This window comes from Molossus molossus, unplaced genomic scaffold (genome assembly GCF_014108415.1).
Source record: "Molossus molossus isolate mMolMol1 unplaced genomic scaffold, mMolMol1.p scaffold_m16_p_4, whole genome shotgun sequence".
NCBI classification, from domain to species: Eukaryota; Metazoa; Chordata; class Mammalia; order Chiroptera; family Molossidae; genus Molossus; species Molossus molossus.
In genome coordinates this window covers 76,264,441-76,282,388 of record NW_023425377.1, presented here as the reverse complement: position 1 = coordinate 76,282,388, position 17,948 = coordinate 76,264,441, and the positions used below count along the sequence as shown (strand labels likewise).

General features: G+C 42.7%; 1 protein-coding gene across 2 annotated transcripts in view; it reads left to right on the top strand.

The window, feature by feature from the left end:
- The window catches only part of LOC118616109 (adhesion G protein-coupled receptor E4-like), a 69,122-nt gene extending 56,754 nt beyond the window's left edge, over window positions 1-12,368 (top strand). The window contains exons 11-17 of one of the 2 annotated variants that reach the window (XM_036241486.1): window positions 198-392; window positions 2,407-2,642; window positions 4,593-4,659; window positions 5,465-5,556; window positions 7,781-7,961; window positions 9,215-9,319; window positions 11,289-12,368. In XM_036241486.1, coding sequence (XP_036097379.1) covers window positions 198-392; window positions 2,407-2,642; window positions 4,593-4,659; window positions 5,465-5,556; window positions 7,781-7,961; window positions 9,215-9,319; window positions 11,289-11,399 — 987 coding nt within the window. In that variant the 3' untranslated portion in view covers window positions 11,400-12,368. Of the gene's footprint in view, window positions 1-197; window positions 393-2,406; window positions 2,643-4,592; window positions 4,660-5,464; window positions 5,557-7,780; window positions 7,962-9,214; window positions 9,320-11,285 lie in introns of both variants that reach the window. The other variant, XM_036241487.1, reaches the window with a different exon arrangement.
- The last annotated feature ends 5,580 nt before the right edge of the window (window positions 12,369-17,948 follow it).

Here is a 17,948-nt window from a genome sequence, read left to right as displayed (position 1 = left end):
TTTTTCAACCGCCCAATGTGGTACATGCTCTTTTGCATGCCCCTATTCTGAAGATGGGAACAGCAAGTCTCAGAGAGGTTCACTCACTCATCTGCACTCATCTGAGGGCCTGAACTAGGAAGTCCATCTGACTCTCTATAAGGAATATAACTACAGAGGTGGACACTATAACGGGTCCCTCCTTTGGTGGCTCATAGGTGGATCCCATTCTGACTGTGATCACCTACGTGGGACTGAGCCTGTCTCTGCTGTGTCTTCTCCTGGCATCCCTCACCTTCATCCTGTGCCGACCCATCCACAACACCAGCACCTCCCTCCATCTGCAGCTATGCATCTGCCTCTTCCTGGCCCACTTCCTCTTCCTCACAGGGATTGATCAAACTGAGCCTGAGGTAGGTAATTTAACCACATTTTCTTGTTATCATAATCAAATCTATTGTCTTGAGGAAAGGTGGGGAGAGAGGTAACAGTCACCTGGGGGAAAATGCAAGAGTCCCCATTTCAGCCCTCCTCCTGTGTAATTTTGACAAGGCCTATAATTTCTAAGGGGCAATGAGCAAAGTGATTGAGAGGCAGACTGATGGTACTATACAGGTTTACAATAGCTGCTGTAACAAATGAACTCTGAAATGCCGTGGCTTATCACAAGAGTAGTTCACTTTACCTGTATGTATCAGTAGAAGGTGAGCAAACAAGATGATGGAGGCTCTTCTATCTCATACACAGCTTCCAAGGTCATCCTGGGTACCTTTCCATTTTAGCCAACTGGAAAGAGAAAAGAGCATGGCACAGAGTCCCATGAGGGAGGCTTATATAGGCTATCCCAGGAAGTGGTATATGTCACTTCCTCTTACATGCTGTTGGCTAGAACATGGTCACACCTAACTGCAAGACATGCTGGGAAATGTACTCTCTGGCTGGGAAGTAATTTTTTTTTTCTTTTTTAAAAACTCATCTTTATTATTGAATGTATTACAGATGTCCCTCCTTTTCCCCCATTGACCCTCTCCTCCCTAGTCCTACCCCCACTCCAGCCTTGGGAAGTAATTTCTTAGAGACAAATCTATATTCTAGAATTGAGGGGTGGATGGAGGTTTGCATATTTGGTGGACAGTGTCTTTGCTACACAATCTGTACTTGTATCTCAACTCTTCATCCTACTTGCTATATGACCTTGTTGAAATGACCCTCCACCCTTTTTTCATTCTTACCTGAGGATATATTTCCATCTATCTTCAGATAGAGTGAGAAGGAGAGAGGGAGGATGGAAGAGAGAGAGAAAAACATCAATGTGAGAGAGACATATCGACTGGCTGCCTCCTGCACAACCTTGACCAGGGTTGGGACGAACCATAGCTGAGGTACATGCCCTTGACTGGAATCAAGCCTACGACTCATTAGTCATCTCCAAAACAATGAAATCATCATAGGGCTTTAGCAAGAATAAAACATAGAGCCTGGATTAATCACTCAGAGAACAACATTTTCACCAGATCATGATCATTACCATATCATCACATCCAGGAAGAATTGTTACCAGATGTTCTCCAAGGTTCCTTTTAACCCTAAAGACTATGACCTCACCATCAGAAAGTTATAAAAGCACGATTTTCCTCCCTAAAAGAGAGCAAAGTGCTATGGTTAAGAGTAAGTATGGTCTCTGAAGACAGTTTGGGTTTCAAATAGATTTTTGTTTTTAACTAGCTGTGTGATATTGGGAGAGACTGTTATTTCTTTGGGCCTCGGTTTCCTCATTTCAAAATTGGAAGAAGTTGGCTAACTATGGTGCTCAGGCCAATTCTGGTCCACAATCTGATTTTGTAAATAACATTTTATTGGAACCATGAATGCTGATGTCCAAGGGGTAAAGAAGATGGACATCTCAGCTCAAGAAGAGAGAGTGGATTCTCCCTTCTTGTATCTTTTTGTTCTATTCAGGCTTTTCATGGATTGAATGATGCCCACTCTTACTGGGCAATTTTCTTTACTCATCATCTACTGATTCAAATGTTAATCTCTTCCAGAAACACCCTCACAAACACCCCCAGAAATGTTTCCTCACTATCTGGACATCCCTTAGCCCAGTCAAGAAGACACATAATATTAACCATCGCAGCCTCCCAAAGGACAAGAGCAATGGAGCATTTATTTACCAATGCTCATCTGTCACGGTTTGAGGGCTGCTCCATGGCATTCATTCCTTGATGCTTCTGGCCTGCCCCATGCACGGTGCAAGCAGGCTTCAATGGCCAGTGAAAGGCCCCAGAAAATGCGTTGCCCCAGGCAAAATGTCACAGGTGTTGGAATTAAAATTCCAGCTAGCATCCAAGAAATGATAACTGCTGAGGATATAATCAGGTACAGACTACACTGGCACCACATTCCTAACTCTTCTCTTCCTTTCAGGTTCTGTGCTCCATCATTGCAGGGGTATTGCATTATCTCTACCTGGCCTCCTTTACCTGGATGTTCTTGGAAGGGCTGCACCTCTTCCTCACGGTCAGGAACCTCAAGGTGGCCAACTACACCACCACAGGCAGATTCAAGAAGAAGTTCATGTACCCTGTAGGCTACGGGATTCCAGCTCTGATTGTGGCTGTATCTGCAATAGTAGGACACGGAAATTATGGAACATATACTCAGTAAGCATGATGAAAGCATTTATGGTAGAAGTGGCACCCATGGCCAATACATGATCTGAAATAAAAAAACATTGCTTTAAATTCCATTTTCCTTTTGTGAATTACAGTTCAAACCAGTTCTTTATTAAGACTGAATTCCATTTTCTCCTGGAAATTCCTAGAGCTGTGGTTCTCAGTATCTCGGGGGTGAATCCCTTTGAGAATTTTGGTAAAATTCAGGTCCTATTTCCCCTATTCAGGTCCTATTCAGACAAATATGAAACTGGACAATGAATGGGTCCAGGCCACCTGTCGCTACTTGAGCCAATTAAGCAGAGACAAGTTTGAGACATATATGAGTGTTTATTAAAACATTTTTTTCTTTATTGATTTTTTAGAGAGGAAGGGAGAGGGAGAGAGATACAAACATCGAGAGAGAACTTCAGTTGACCACCTCCTGCATGCACCACACTGGGGATTGGGCCCACAACCTGGGCATGTGCTCTGACCAGGAATCAAACCAGCGACCTCTGGTGCGTGGGTTGACGCTCAACCACTAAGGCACACTGGCCGGGCTATGAGCATTTATTTTAATATGGCTGACAGTGTGGGAGCACAGTGAGTCATCCCATAAAATCTACTCTCCACCCCCTCACTAGTCAGTCATTTTTAAAGGGTAGAAAGAAAAAGACTGCATGAGAAAAGGCAGTTAGGCAAAAAGAAAAAATAATGTGTAAAATGGTTACAGGCAAGAGGGAGGGATGTGTGCTGGGTTGCAGAGGCTGGTTGCAATGTGAGTCACCATAATGGTTCCAATGCTTTGAGAGTCAGGTTGTTAATCTTTTCATGGTGTCAAGTAGTTCCCCCTTGTTCTCACATTAGGAGAATGGACAGAATTTCTAAGTTAAACTCCCAAAGCTTGTACCTCCCAGCCAGGTTAGAATAGACTTTTCTTTAATCAGAACAAAGCAATCACGATGAACACTGCAAAGGATAATTAACATTTTTTTATAACTATGGCTAGTGCCCCACTATGATTAGTTATATATTCTCCTAATATTTTCTATTATTTTAATATTTTCTCCTGCCCCTTTCGACACCATCACCACAATCAAGGTAATAAGCATATCCACACCTCCAAAAGTTTCTTGGTCACACCCAGAACGTTGACATCGAAGCAATCACTGATCTTATTCATACTTCTCATTTTACTTGTACTCCTTTGTGTATTTAGTTCTGTGCAATTTTATCACATGCATTGAGGTGTAATCACTACCAAAAGTTACATTTCACATGGTTCTCATTATATAACACTCTTGAAATGACAAAATTATTTTTACTCTCTTTCTTATTATAGTAATCATTATTATTAGAATACCTATATTTATTGAGCCTTAACTATGCCAGGAACTGTATCCAAAAACTGTGTACACATTACTTCATTTAATATTTTCTATGAGGAAAACACTGATGAAAGAAATCAAAGAAGACTCAAATAACTGGACACATAGTGCATGTTCATGGATAGAAAGACTGCGTATTATCAAGAAGTTAGTTCTTCCCAACTTGATCTATAGGTTCAATGCATTCACAATCAAAATCCAAGAAAATTATTTTGTGGGCATTTGACAGATTGGTTTTAATGTTTATGTGGAGAGGACTGGAGTAGTTAACACAATATTGAAAGAGAAGGACAAAGTCACAGGAATCACCCAACCTGACTTCAAACCTTGGGAGATAGCCATGGTAATCATTTAATTTTTTTCAGTATTTGTTAACCCCACTTTACACCTGGGGAAACAGGCTCAGAGCATACAGCCTGCATTAGAGAAGATCCATGTCTGATTCCATCTAAAACCCAGCTCTGAACTAAGCAGCTTCTGGCACCGCTCAGAACTTGCTACAGGAGCCTGAATTAAGTTCCTTTCCTTCTGAAAAATAAACAGCAAATCCTTATCTTTCTCTCAACAGCTGCTGGCTCAAGCTTGATAAAGGGTTCATCTGGAGCTTCATAGGGCCAGTGGCCATCATTGTCTTGGTAGGTGGTCATTGATGGTTATTTATTGGTGTGCCTGCCTTGGGATGGCCAATCATAGTGTTTATTTTTATTTTTGTTAATCCTCACCCGAGGATATTTTTTCATTGCTTTTTAGATAGAGTGGAAAGGGGTGGGGAGAGAAACATTGATGTGAGAGAGACACATCTGTTGGTTGCCTCCCACACGACCCTGACCAGGGCCTGGAATCAAACCTGAGACCCTTTGGTCTGCAGGCTATGCTTCAAGCGCTGAGCCAAACTGGCAGGGCAAACATAGTCTTTCTTACCTGTTAAAAGGGAAATGATATAAAGATAAGAAAATATAACCTACTGTGATCAACCTCCCTTACTGGAAATACTGTCTGCATGTGTCATTCCTTGGCTTCTGTCCAGCTCACTGGTTGCTTGGATATAACTCTTTACCAGACATTCTTTAAAAAAAACAACAACAAAACTCTACATTCATTTATTCAACAAATATTTAGCAAATATCTACTCTGCATAGAGTAACATGTTTTTCTGTTGGCCAGTAATGTACTTTTATGTCCATTGTCCTGATATAAATATTAATAGCACTTTTTCACTTTTAAGGTGTCCTGGTTTGAATGATAAATTATATAGTCACCTGATCAAGCACCAAGTGCCACAGGTTATACTGTGTGCTGTTTAGAGCAGAGCATGTGTCCATACCAACCTCATGCAGCCTTTATATTTTGGGAAAACATTCTTAGGTTCATCTCAAGTTGGGTTGCATGACATGGCCTCAAAAGAAAATTTGAAATCAATTTTCCATGCTGTTTCTACAGATAAACTTGGTGTTCTACTTCCAAATTCTGTGGATTTTGAGAAGCAAACTTTCCTCCCTCAATAAAGAAGTTTCCACCATTCAGGATACCAGGTAAGAAGGTACCAGAATCAGTGATATCCATATTTTCCTACAGGACAACTCTTCCTGGGAGAGAAAAACCATACAAAAATGGGATATAGAATTTCCTGGTACTAGATAAAGAGTACATGAGGGACAACTTATAGAAAAAGTAAAAACTATAATTTTCAGTTGATTTCATGTACTCCCTCATTTCTTATTCAATAAATATTTGTTGGGTGCCTCATTTGTATAGCTCACTCTTCATATAAAATTAATGCCAAGGTAATCAACATTATCCTTTTGTCTGTGAGAATCCACACACTTTTGGATTCCATTCTCCTTGGTTGTAGAAACTAAATTCTCATTGGTGCTAACCTAAATAAAAAAAGTAAGTATTGAACTACTATTTGACCCAGTGATCCCACTTCTAGGAGTATATCCTAAGAATTCTGAAATGCCAATCAGAAAAAATATATTTACCCCTATGTTCAAAGCACACTGTTTACAATTGCTAAGATCTGGAAACAGCCCAAGGGTCCATCAATGGATGAGTGGATAAAAAAGCTGTGGTATAGCCCTGGCCAGTTTGGCTCAGCAGTTAGAGGGTCAGCCCATGGATTGGTTCCCGCTAAGGGCATGTATCTTGGTTGCGGTTTGTCCCTGGCCCCGGTTGGGGTTGTGTGGGTGGCAACCAGTCGATGTGTCTCTGTCACATAGATGTTTCTCTCTCTCTCTCTTCCCCTCCTCTCCCTCCCACTCTATCTGAAGATAAATGCAAAAATGTCCTCGAGTGAGGATAGAAAAAAAAAGCTGTGGTACATGTACACAATGGAACACTATGCAGCTGTAAGAAAGATCTCTTATCCTTCGAGATGACACAGAGGGACCTGGAGAGTATTATGCTAAATGAAATAAGCCAATCAGGAAAAGACAAATACCACATGATCTCACTTATTTGTGGAATACAATGAACAGAAAAAGCTGACAAACAAAACAGACCCGGAGACAAAGAAAGGAGTACAGTTCTAACTGACAAACTTCAGAGGAGGGGGACAGGGAGGAGGAATGAGATAAACCAAAAAACTTATATGCATGTATATGTAACCAATGGACATAGAAACAATGCTTGGGCGAGGGGAGGGGGATGTCTGGGGGAAAAAGGAGAGACATCTATAACAAAAAGAACTTAATAATAAAAGAATAAATTATTAAAAACACTGATGACAACAACTAATATTAACTAGGAACTTGATAGATGCTGTGCATTTATCAAGATTAGTTCATTGAATGCTCATGATGCCAACCTCTCTGGTAGGCACTACTAAAATCCCCATTGATAAGAGAAACAAACTGCTCATCTTATCCAAGAGTGGCTAAGATCCTTGCATTGGTGAGCCATGTGGACAAAACTTAAAGGAATTTCTGTCCAACTTCAGACCCTGCCTTTGATCTCATGTACTTATAAGACCAACCTAATATCTCAGCCTCAGTTTCTTTGATCCTGAGAGGCAGTGTCACCCTTCTTGGTGTTTCTCCATACCTCTACACCTGTACACACACAGGTGCATACTCACATACAGTGACATACATGAGCTTGCCCAGCCCATGGCCATCAACAATCCTATTCTAGACACAATTTTTGTTTGAAGAAATCCAACACTGTGTTATGTTCTGAAGTCATGATGTTTTCGTTATCCACATTTTTATTTTGTTAATCCTCACCCGAGGATATTTTTCTATTGGTTTTTAGATAGAGTGGTAGAGAGGAAAGGAGGGAGAGAGAGAGAGAAACATCAATATGAGAGAGACACTTTGATTGGTTGCCTTCCACACGACCTCAACTGGGGCCGGGAATGGTGCCCACAACAACCAAGGTACGTGCTCTTGACTGGAAATCAAATCTGTGACCCTTTGATCCATGAGTCGATGCTCTAACCGCTGAGCCAAACTGGCTAGGGCTCATCCATAGTTTTCAATACAAACTTCTAGAATGCATAAATCTTCCAATAAGTCCAGGTAACAGACTTTGCAGGGAAATCATTTCCAAGAGTAGGAGAAAGTGTTATCCTCAGAGGCAATTGAAAACACTTGTTCTGCCTCATTCTCAAGCTATGTACCTTTGTGGAAGCTGCTTAACCATCCAAGGTTGTTATAAAGTTAAAGAAGGTGATTCATGTAAAGCAATGAGCACAGTGCCCAACAAGCAGTGAGTCCCTGATAAACAGAAGTAATTATTACTCTTTTTCCTTTTCAGAGTCATGACATTTAAAGCCATTGCTCAGCTGTTTATCCTGGGCTGTTCTTGGGGCCTTGGTCTTTTTATGGTTGATGAAGTTGGGAAGACAATTGGATCAGTCATTGCCTACATGTTCACCATTATCAATGTCCTGCAGGGGGTTTTGCTCTTTGTGGTACACTGTCTCCTCAATCAGCAGGTAAAGCTAATTACTTTGTCTCTGAGCCTTATAAAGTGGTTGTTCATTTATTGTTCTTCTCTGACCTTTTTATTTTGGGGTTGCCTTGAGTCTGGGAAGAAGGTTTAGGTGTTGCTTAGATTTGCTATGTGCTCTGGGTTTCACTTAGCCTCCTAACATTTATCATTCAAGCATATCTCTTAAGAACATGCATTCTAAATAACAGAGGCAATGTAGCTTAGACAACAGAAATTTATCTTGTCAGAATTCTGGAGGCTGGAATCTGAGATCAAGATGTAAGTAGGGTCAGATTCTGGTGAGAGCCATCTTTTTTCTGTGTCCTCACATGGGTGAGAGATTGAGAGAGAGCTTTCATGCTTCTTTTTATAAGGACCCTAAATCTATTGGTCAGGGCTCTACCCTTATGACCAATTTAACCTTCCATAAAGGCCATATCTCCAAATACAGTCACATTGTTGAGCTAAAGCTTTAACATATTAATTTGGGAGTAGAGGACAAAAACCAGTTCAAAGCAGAGCATGTTATCAGTCAGGATAAGGTAGATTATGCTGCAGTAACAAATAGTCCTCCTCCCCCAATTTTAGTGGCTTACAACAATAAGATTTATTTCTTGCTCATGCTACATGAGCTACATTGTCTTCACTTGGGGATGTAGACTGAAGGGGCAATCCCTATGTAGAACACTGGTTTTCTCATGGCAAAGGGAAAGGTGATCACAGCACAGTGTTACTTAGCTCTCTTTCATTGGCCAAAGCAAGTCACGTGGCCAAACCTGAATTCACCAGAGAGAGGATGAATAATTCTCCTGTGGTGAGGTATTATAATCATCACCATCATCATCATCTGCACCATAATCACCACCATCATCATTACCATCATCACCATGATTATCACTACAATAATCATCATAATCACCTTCATCATCATCACCACCTTCCTTATTTTCATCATTACTCTCATTTTCATCATCATTAACATCATCACCTTTATCACCATTACCATCATCACTTTCCTATTATCGCCATATATAGAGTCTTTATAGTACTTGACATTTAGTAAACACCTTTTATACAACTAAGGAAATCAAGTTAAAAAAATCAATACAAGCATGGCCAAGATTATACAGAAAACCAATAAAAGAGCTGCAGAGAGTAGGGCTTGGCATTTATATCTTTAGTCTCCTATTTTAGGGTCCTTTCTTCGGAACCAAGCTCTGGATGTAACACAAACCTCTATGTTCCTCAAACTTCCAGGTGAAAATGGAATACAAGAAATGGTTTAGTCACTTCAGTGGGGTGCAGAAAGAGGATGGAACTGGAAGCACTGAGGTCTCTCCCTCTACTGTCCACACCAGAGTGGTAAGACCAGCTTCTCTGCAACGTGGTGTACTTGTCTGAACCCAATATCTTGTGTTACCATGAAAATCCTGGTTCCTTGATCTGAAAGAAAAGTGAAATTGCATTAAGGTCCTGCATTATGAAGCTGAAGTTTCTGGTTTTTGAGACCCAAGTCAGAAAAGCTGTTCTTCCTTTCTCTCCTTTTCTTTCCTCTCTCACTCTCTTCGTTCCCTTTCCCATTCTCTACATAGCAGCCAGAGTGGCAGTGAAATATGTAAATCAGATTATTTTACTCCCTTACTTAAAAATTTGGCTTCCCATCACATTTAGAATCAAATTGAACCTCCTATCATCAGTTAAAATTGGCCCAACACCTCTACTCAGCTGTGTCAGCTCCTTTTCAATTCCCTGAACTTCCCAGGTGCATGCCTGCCTCAGGGTCTTTGCACCAGCTGTTTCCTCCTGCTCTTCCCTTTCATTCTGCCAGGTTGTCTCATTAATGTTCACACTTCAACTGAAATGTCACCTCCTCAGAGAAGGTTTCACTAACCACTCATTCTATGATAGTCTCACTCACTCACTGTCACTACATTCTATTTTAATTATCTGCATAACATATCTTCTTATATGGTTTTATTCTTAAGATACCAAAGTGTCAATCTTCACCCTCTCTAAGTTTCATGGTTTGCGCTACCATTGTTTTCCTTTTGCCTGAGCAATGCCTGGCCCATGAACTTTTGTTGAGTGTCTAAAATTCCTGTTTAAGGTTAAGGAAACTGAAACTGGGAAAGCTCAAATGATTTGCTTAAAACTATTCAGCCAGTTAGAGAATTCTAACACAGGTTTTTTCCTCCAAAAGTTGACAACTTTCCTTTGTTGTAACCAGAATTGTTGTTACTTCTGAAGAACAACTTTTGGGACCAGCTGTTCTTAGAACATGCAGTTTCACATCAAGGATAATTCTGCTATGTGGCTACTGACTGTGTCCTAATATTACTCTGTTTTCACAGTATGTGCCACTGGTCAACCTTTGGCTGAAATCACCAATGGTCAAAGGGTATGTTGATCCGAACTATGTAAATAAACTGTCCCAACATACTTGGTCACCAAAAACATGTTGCATAATGACATCCATAGCAGAGATTCTGAGATTCACCAGATCTGAGTTTAAATCTTGATTTTTTCATGTTCTGACTGGTCAAGTAGCGTAACCTCTCTGAGCCTCATTACTCAAGTGTCTGATTGATTGAGGACAAAAATAATGTACACAAAAGCACTTTATGCTCAACAATGTCAACATTACTTTTTATTAATTCCAAATGATCAAGAGTCAACTAGATAGAAGACCGTAACAATGATTATAATTCCTTATCTTTGAATAATACTTTACATTCTAAAAAGCACACATTTGACCTTAAAGTCTTCATTACTCATCTGTAGCATTTAAGCGATTCATTACTGTTGTGTTTAAATGTAGCCGAATTGCCTAGCTTCAGACCCCAACTATACTACTTCCGGGCTCTGTGACCTTGCACAAACCACTTAATGTCTCTGTGCCTCAGTTTCTGCATCTTCAAAATGGGAATAATAGTATCTATCCTATGAGAATTAAATGAGGTCATATATGGTAAGTGTTTAGAATGCCACCTGGCACACAGTAAACACTGCAAATGTTTGTAAAAAGATGAAATAGCTCTGGCTGGTTTGGCTCAGCGGGAGCGTCGGCCTGTGGACCAGAGAGTCTTGGGTTCGGTTCCTGCTGGGGGCACGTACCAAAAAAAAAAAAAAAAAATTAAATAAAAAATAGAAAGATGAAATAAATAAAAAGTCTATCTATGATGGTGTCGTGGGGGAAGCTGTAGAGTCAGATAGTAGGACCTCTTTATCCAGCTTTGGAGCTTAGAAATTCAGGCCTGGTAGACTTTTTAGTTACTTTCTGAGATGTTCATTTGTCTTCAGCATTTTTTTACATATTATCTCTCCCAAGTAGGAAGAACCAGGAAAGTCATCAGAATTCATTCACAGAAGAGACACTGTGCCGGTCCAGTCACAACCTGGGACTCATGCTGTCACTGTTTATTGTCAAAGAACAGAAAACTGAGCTGCTTATGGGTGGCACCCCTCTGTGGACACATATGGATCGAACAAATACCATCATCTGTATCTTTCCTGTAAAAATGAGTCCTGTCATCCTCCCCTGTGTTGGCTTCCACTGCTACAGACAGAATGGGGCACACGGGAGAATATTTAGACTGGAGTCCAGAACCGCATGCTATGCTCAAGGAATTCTTCTTCTTTTTTAAAATCTTCACATTAAGCCAGAAGCAGCAGATACGACTCCTTTTTTTAAAACCGTTTTTTATTTTTTAAATTTATTTATTTTTATTATTTTTGCTTAACCCCTCACCCTTTCACCCAGCCTTGCAACCCCCAATATGACCCCTCTTTAGTCAGTTGTTACCGTGGAGAACTGTTGACGGAGTGTTCAGCTTCTCAGCTTTTTCCATATCCTTCTCCCTCCACTCTCTCTCCACATTGTCTCTATAATTAAACGTAGATCTCAAAGGATCCTTTTTAATGATGAGGGAAATATGTGGATGTTCTCCTTCCAGCGGTTGCCACGTTGCACGAGACTACTGGCTGGCACCAGGGTTCAGCTCACGATCCCTCTGTGGATGCTCTGCTACATTTCATGCTTCCAAAGATCTTACATCACTCAACACATACATAATTCAATAATTCCATATGAATAAATATTAAAAAGGGGGTTGCAATCTTGGAATGCAAAAACACACCCCACCCCTGGTTCATGCGGCATTGTCACTGGAAAGGTGCTTGTGGCCAGGTCATAGGACTTTCCCGTTTTCTTTCCCTGATGACCATTTTGAACCCCTCCTGGTTATATTAGGAGAAAGGTATCAGGGCAGGAGGAATAGGGAAATTGAGGCAGGAATTTAAACAAAGCCATAAAGCTTTGTAGACTGCTTGTAGCAGGGCCTTATCTTTTTTATTTAAGAATTTTTTTTTTCTTTCTTTATTGATTTTAGAGAGAGAGGAAGGGAGAGGGAGAGAGATAGAAACATCGATGAGAGAGAACATTGATTGGCAGCCTCCAGCATGCTCCCCAGTGGGGATTTGGCCCACAACCTGGGCACATGCGCTGACCAGGAATTGAACTGGTTTCTGACCAGGAATTGAACTGGTGACCTCTTGGTTCAGGGGTCAACGCTTAAACACTGAGCCACATGGGCCAGGCTAGCAGGGCTTTATCTTGAGAACACAAAGTTAAAACCTCCCCTTCTCACAGAACAATGCAGGGGAGGAAGGGGAATGGAAGGGGAGAGGAGAAGGAGGAATCAGAGACCCCTTAGTGCAAATCATCTCGAAGTTGTTAGGGCCGCAGGGAGGTGGAGAAAAGAAGACTATAAACAGAAAAGAGATAGGAGTTGGGATTTAATTGTCAGGTAACTCTCATTAATTGTGGGAAAGCCATAACAAAGACAAGGGGAGACTTTTAGAGTTAATCTCTGCCAGGATATCTAGCAAAGAAACTTTTAAAAAAACCTATAGACGCAAGGGTACATAAGGCAGAAACTGCCACCCCACTTCCTCTTCAGATGAGCCGAGAGCCTGTCTGAGCTTCATGAGCCAGATGTATAGGTTTGCCTGCTTTGTTTCGTTAATAAATGTGCATGCTTTAACGTTTTAGTAAATTCACCGAACAAACGCAAATGTTATCTAGAGTCTTTTATATAAATTCTTTTATATGAGAAGACAAGGATCGAGGTTGGGGACAGTCTGCTTCCTCTGATTCAGGTGGCTGCCCAGTTACACCTCTCTGGTGTCTGTGACAGGTGCACATCACATTTTTGTCACATTTTTAGAAAATTTTTTTTTTTTTTTTTTTTTTTTTAGTGTCATCTTGAGCATGTTCTAGTGTAAGTGCTCCTGAAATACATGATGTATCTCCATGGTGGTTTGGACTTATTTTTATTTATTTATTTTTTTTACCCTTTCTAATTTGCCTTCCAAAGTTACTGGATTGTAGATGAATTTTTCAGCACTAAAATTAATAAGTGCATGGATGACTTTGTTACTCGACATTTTTAAAACAACTTTAAAATATAACAGTAAATGTTAAAATAGCCAAGAATCACCATAATTCATTTGAAGAGCTTTCATGTGTGGTTTTTTTAGGTCATGGACAAAGGGTTGTGTCCCTTTTCTGTTCAACAAGTTCATTGTCTCCTCTGCATGGCAGCAATATAACCAGAAGTCATAATTCACTCCAATGGCTGGCTTTGAAATTGTATGATTCCCCCTGAAATGCTAAAATTTAGGGAGACTCACATGTTTTTAAAAAAATACATTTTATTGATTTTAGAGAGAGAGAGAGAGAGTAAAGGAGAGAGAGAGAGAGAGAAACATCAGTTGGCTGCTTCCTGTACACCCTTACTGGGGATGGAGCCTAAAACCTGGGCATGTGCCCTGCGACCTTTTGGTGCATGAGACTATGCTCAGCCAACAAAGCCACACCTGCCAGGACTCACGTGGTTGTTTATATCATGCAATTTCAAATTTACATGCATAAACTTGCATAAAAGGCACCTTTTTCAGAAGGATAGTTTGACACTAATTATCCAAATTTACTATGTGTATAATCTGCTCATTTAAAAATTCCATTGCTAGGAATTTATCCCAGGGATATCATGATAAGTATAATTTATAAATACATGGTGATCTTACATGTAAATTCAGGATGATGTGCTGTATTCTATCACCTTGGATTATTGGCTGTGATGGATTGGATGGAAGAAAAGGAACATTCTGTATGCAAATATATGACTGTAAACCTGTAAATACATTTACAAGTCCACTAGGCTGCCCCACTCAAAGAGAACACAAGCCAACAGGGCTTATTCCTGCCTGCAACCAAACTCTGGAAAACATTAGTGTCCCTGAGTCTCTCCCGAGTATGCTGGACCATTGCATGGATGCCATGAGGTTCCCGGATGCCCTTCACCACTGAGGAGGAAGAATATCCATGAACTAAGGTTTGTTCTGATGCAATAGTTGGGAGCAAATAGTTGGCTACAGGTCAAGAAAGACTGACCACATCCTAGGGCTTTTGTTAACTCCCATTGCCGCTAAACAGATCAGTTTCTGATGATTAATTTGTTAAATGAGAATAAATGTATGAGTGGCAAACAGTAAGTGGCTCACAGTTTTCTTAATTGCCTCTTCAGATTGACATTTTGAATGGGCACTTGGCTGTCAGCCAAGCCCAAAATTTCTCACATATAATTGGTGTTTGGTTTAAGCAGAGCAAACATATTCACAATGGTTCACCAGCATGGGGCCAGAGTGGAGAGCTAGCTGGGAACCAGGGCTCTAGGATCCTGCTATGCCCAGTGCGAGATACCTGCAGGGGTTGGCATCACCCTATGGGAGGTTTTAGGGTCTGGAACAACTAGAAAAGGGAAAGCCACTGCTTTCCCTGCTGCTTCCAACACCTCCAGAATGGAGCCCCCACCCCATGTCTATGGATTGCCTGTCTCCTCCCAAATCCCTGCTCCAGTCATTGTTCTTAGTGCCCCTCCCTCCACCAGCCTGCCAATAACTTCTGCAGTCAGCGCCAGCCTCTCAGCCAGCACCTCTGCAGGCTTGGCTCCCTAGCTTGCCTCTGACACAGAGGGTCACACCTGTAGACACCACCCCAACTACCTAGTGTCTCCTCTTGGGGGCTCCCCCTGGCTCTAGTGGGAGCTTCTTCCCATCTGCCCAGACCCTTCAGGTGCCTTGCAGTGACAGTATGGTCTTGGTCACAGGGCCACCAGCCTGCCTGCATTGAGTCTCTGCAGCCCCGCTTCAGCTTTGAAACTTTCTGTAAACCCTGGAGCCACTGGGCAGACCATTGTTGGGGCCCCTGCTGGGGAGCAGCCTGGAGTCAGCACTTTTGACAGCTGTGTCCAGGGTAAAAAACAGGTAGCTCCAGCCCCGGCCCAGGCCACAGCCTCTTCTCCAGGCCAGCAAACCTTGGGCAGCACCACGCAGGTGACTCTTGGGGGCTCATTACCCACAACTTCCACCTTGACACCCATGCCAGCACCCGGCCAGCCATTGCTACCGCAGCTGGAGTCCCCTCTGGCACAGCCACTGCTTCTGGCTTTGCAGCTGCCATCTACATGCCCAGTGCTGGGCAGATGCGGGGCCAAAAGGCGGACAGTACAAGCTCCGCCCACTTCGGTTGGGGGTTTTGGCAGCACCCATGGGCCCTGGGAGCAGAGCAGCTACCCCAGATCTGAGCTGCCTTTACAGCGTTCATCATGACTGCAAAAATGAGTGAGTCCCCTGCAGGAAGCTTGGGCGGAACACCCCTAAACACTCTCACCAGAGCACCCTCAGTGTGACCACAGGCTCCAGCACTGGGAACAACCATGTGGTTAGAGGCACTACTGCCCCCTGCTTAGGTCTCCTTCGCAGAGGTGCACCCAAGAACAGCCCCCTTCCGTCCAGCAGAGGGCGCAGCACCACTGCCAGCCAGGCTGCTTCTAGGTGTCGGACACTGGGGGACACTGGGCAGCGCTCCTGCTGTGGGCACAGCAAGGGAGAGCCTTGCTGTCAGGGCCCCCTCATCGCCTTTCCAGGGGTTGGTGGGCCACAAAACCACTGGGCAATCCACCGAGTTCTTACTGAAGCACTAGGCCCTTTGTTTGAGCGCCAGTGCAGGGTCTTTTGTCTTCCAGATGTCGTAATGCCAATCACCAAACCCTAGAGAACCTCGCAGCACAGGCTTTGTTCGGTGGCCAGAGAATGGAGAAGAGGGAGTTGAAACTCTCAAATCTACTTCTCATCTCACTTGGGGCCAAGAGGTTGCATGTATAATAGGAGGCTAGAGATGACGGCGTGATCCAGGCAAATAAGGAGGAATCTTCTTGGTCTTTCTGGGATAGGGGTGGTGGTTTTCCGGGGAATGAGGGTTACACCCTTTTTCTCGTCCTTTCCAGTCATTGTCATGGTGACTTCCAGTGGTCATGGAGCCGCTGGGAGTGTCATGTAGCAAGGAGATTAGATTATAATGAGGGTTGAGATCCTCTGGGGATCAGCTCTGCCACCATCCTGGCTTGAGCTGGCTTGTGTTGGTTCTTTTTGCCTCACCACAGGCCAGTCTCTGCCTAAGAGGCTTCGGGGTAACAGATTCCCCCTTTCTGACCTTTCACTCTTCGTTCTTGGGTGGTGCTGAAGGATGAATGTCTGCCTTCTGTGACGTCTTCTGGCTGAGGGTGGACAATGGAGGGGGCCGTCAGAGGGGTGCAATCTCTCCCTCGTTAATCTTAAGCATGTCTGATTATCCCCTGGCTATAGCTGTAGCTGTGAGTGGTGAGTACCATTTGAAGTCTGATGGCCTGGACATGCCTAGAAACAAAGGACTCTAAATTCTTGAATATGTATGGACCAAAAAGGATGAGAAGCCTAGCACAGTGTGGGCCGAGGAGGGGGAGGAATCAAGGAATGGATGATAAACCATCCTTAAGGGTCTGCCATATTCGATTAAGGTTTCCCAGATGTATGTTCTTTAGCCGTGAGGCTTGTTGTAGAAATCTGTTAGCGCTTGTCTCATTTGCCTGGTGGGGTTATGTACGTGCAACACACTGTATTTGCTAAAGCTCACATTCCTCCCTCCTGGGGGAAAAAGCAGTCTAAAGCTGGTTGGCTGTCAAGTACTGTGTGAGCCAAGGAGTCGAGCGAGCGTTGGCCGGATTTGAAGTCTTGTCTTGATTTCTCTGCTGGGGAAACCACAGTTGTGGTTGTGTTTTTAACCACGGCAGCGTTGATGTTATTCCCCCTGCTAGATGTATCAGGGAGCCAATAATTGTGGTTACCTCTTCTATGGTTAGCTTGGTCCTGTGTATTTTAGTAGAGGGCGAAGTGTGATCATTAGTGTAACCTCAGAGGAATTGGAATATATCAGAATCTGGTTTGTGGAGGGTAAAATGTGTCCCCAACTGACCAAGTATCTGAGTTTGGGCAAAGGGAAGTGATACCGAGGGTAGGAGTTTTTCAATAAATACTCATCCTCTCAAGAGACAGAGAAACCCAATATCAGTTTCATTCTGTGGGAGCTGAGAGATAGATGGCAGGTTCAATGCAGTAGGGGGCTCAGATTGATTACTAAAGGTACTCTTCCATGGAGTGCTGAGGAAGAGATCTGGCCCAAGTTTCCTATTCTTCTCTTTTCTATCTTCTGTTTGGGTCCAATTGGCTTTGGGCTGCATGCAGGTGCAGTTGTCCGTACCTTCTGGGGCAGGTTGGATCACGCCTGGACTTCTAACATTGTAACAGGTAATCGTATTGCAACACGTGGCAGAATCAGAGCTGAAGGTGTGTTTGGAGCTGATGAGAGCCCATTGTGGTATTGAACTACAAGAGGTGCTGCGAGGAAAGGAGAGGGAGTTATGACCGGCTACGTTTGTGTGAGAGTTAGAAAATGAAAACATCATCGGGGAGAGGTAGTTAGAAGACATAGTCTGATAACCGGGTGTGGGATCTTAGATGCACGGACTGCTCTGTGGGTTAAGATTTGAGTCAAGTTAGCCAGACATGGCAAGAAAGTTTCCCAGTTCCTTCCCTGTTGAGGCTCTGCATGGCA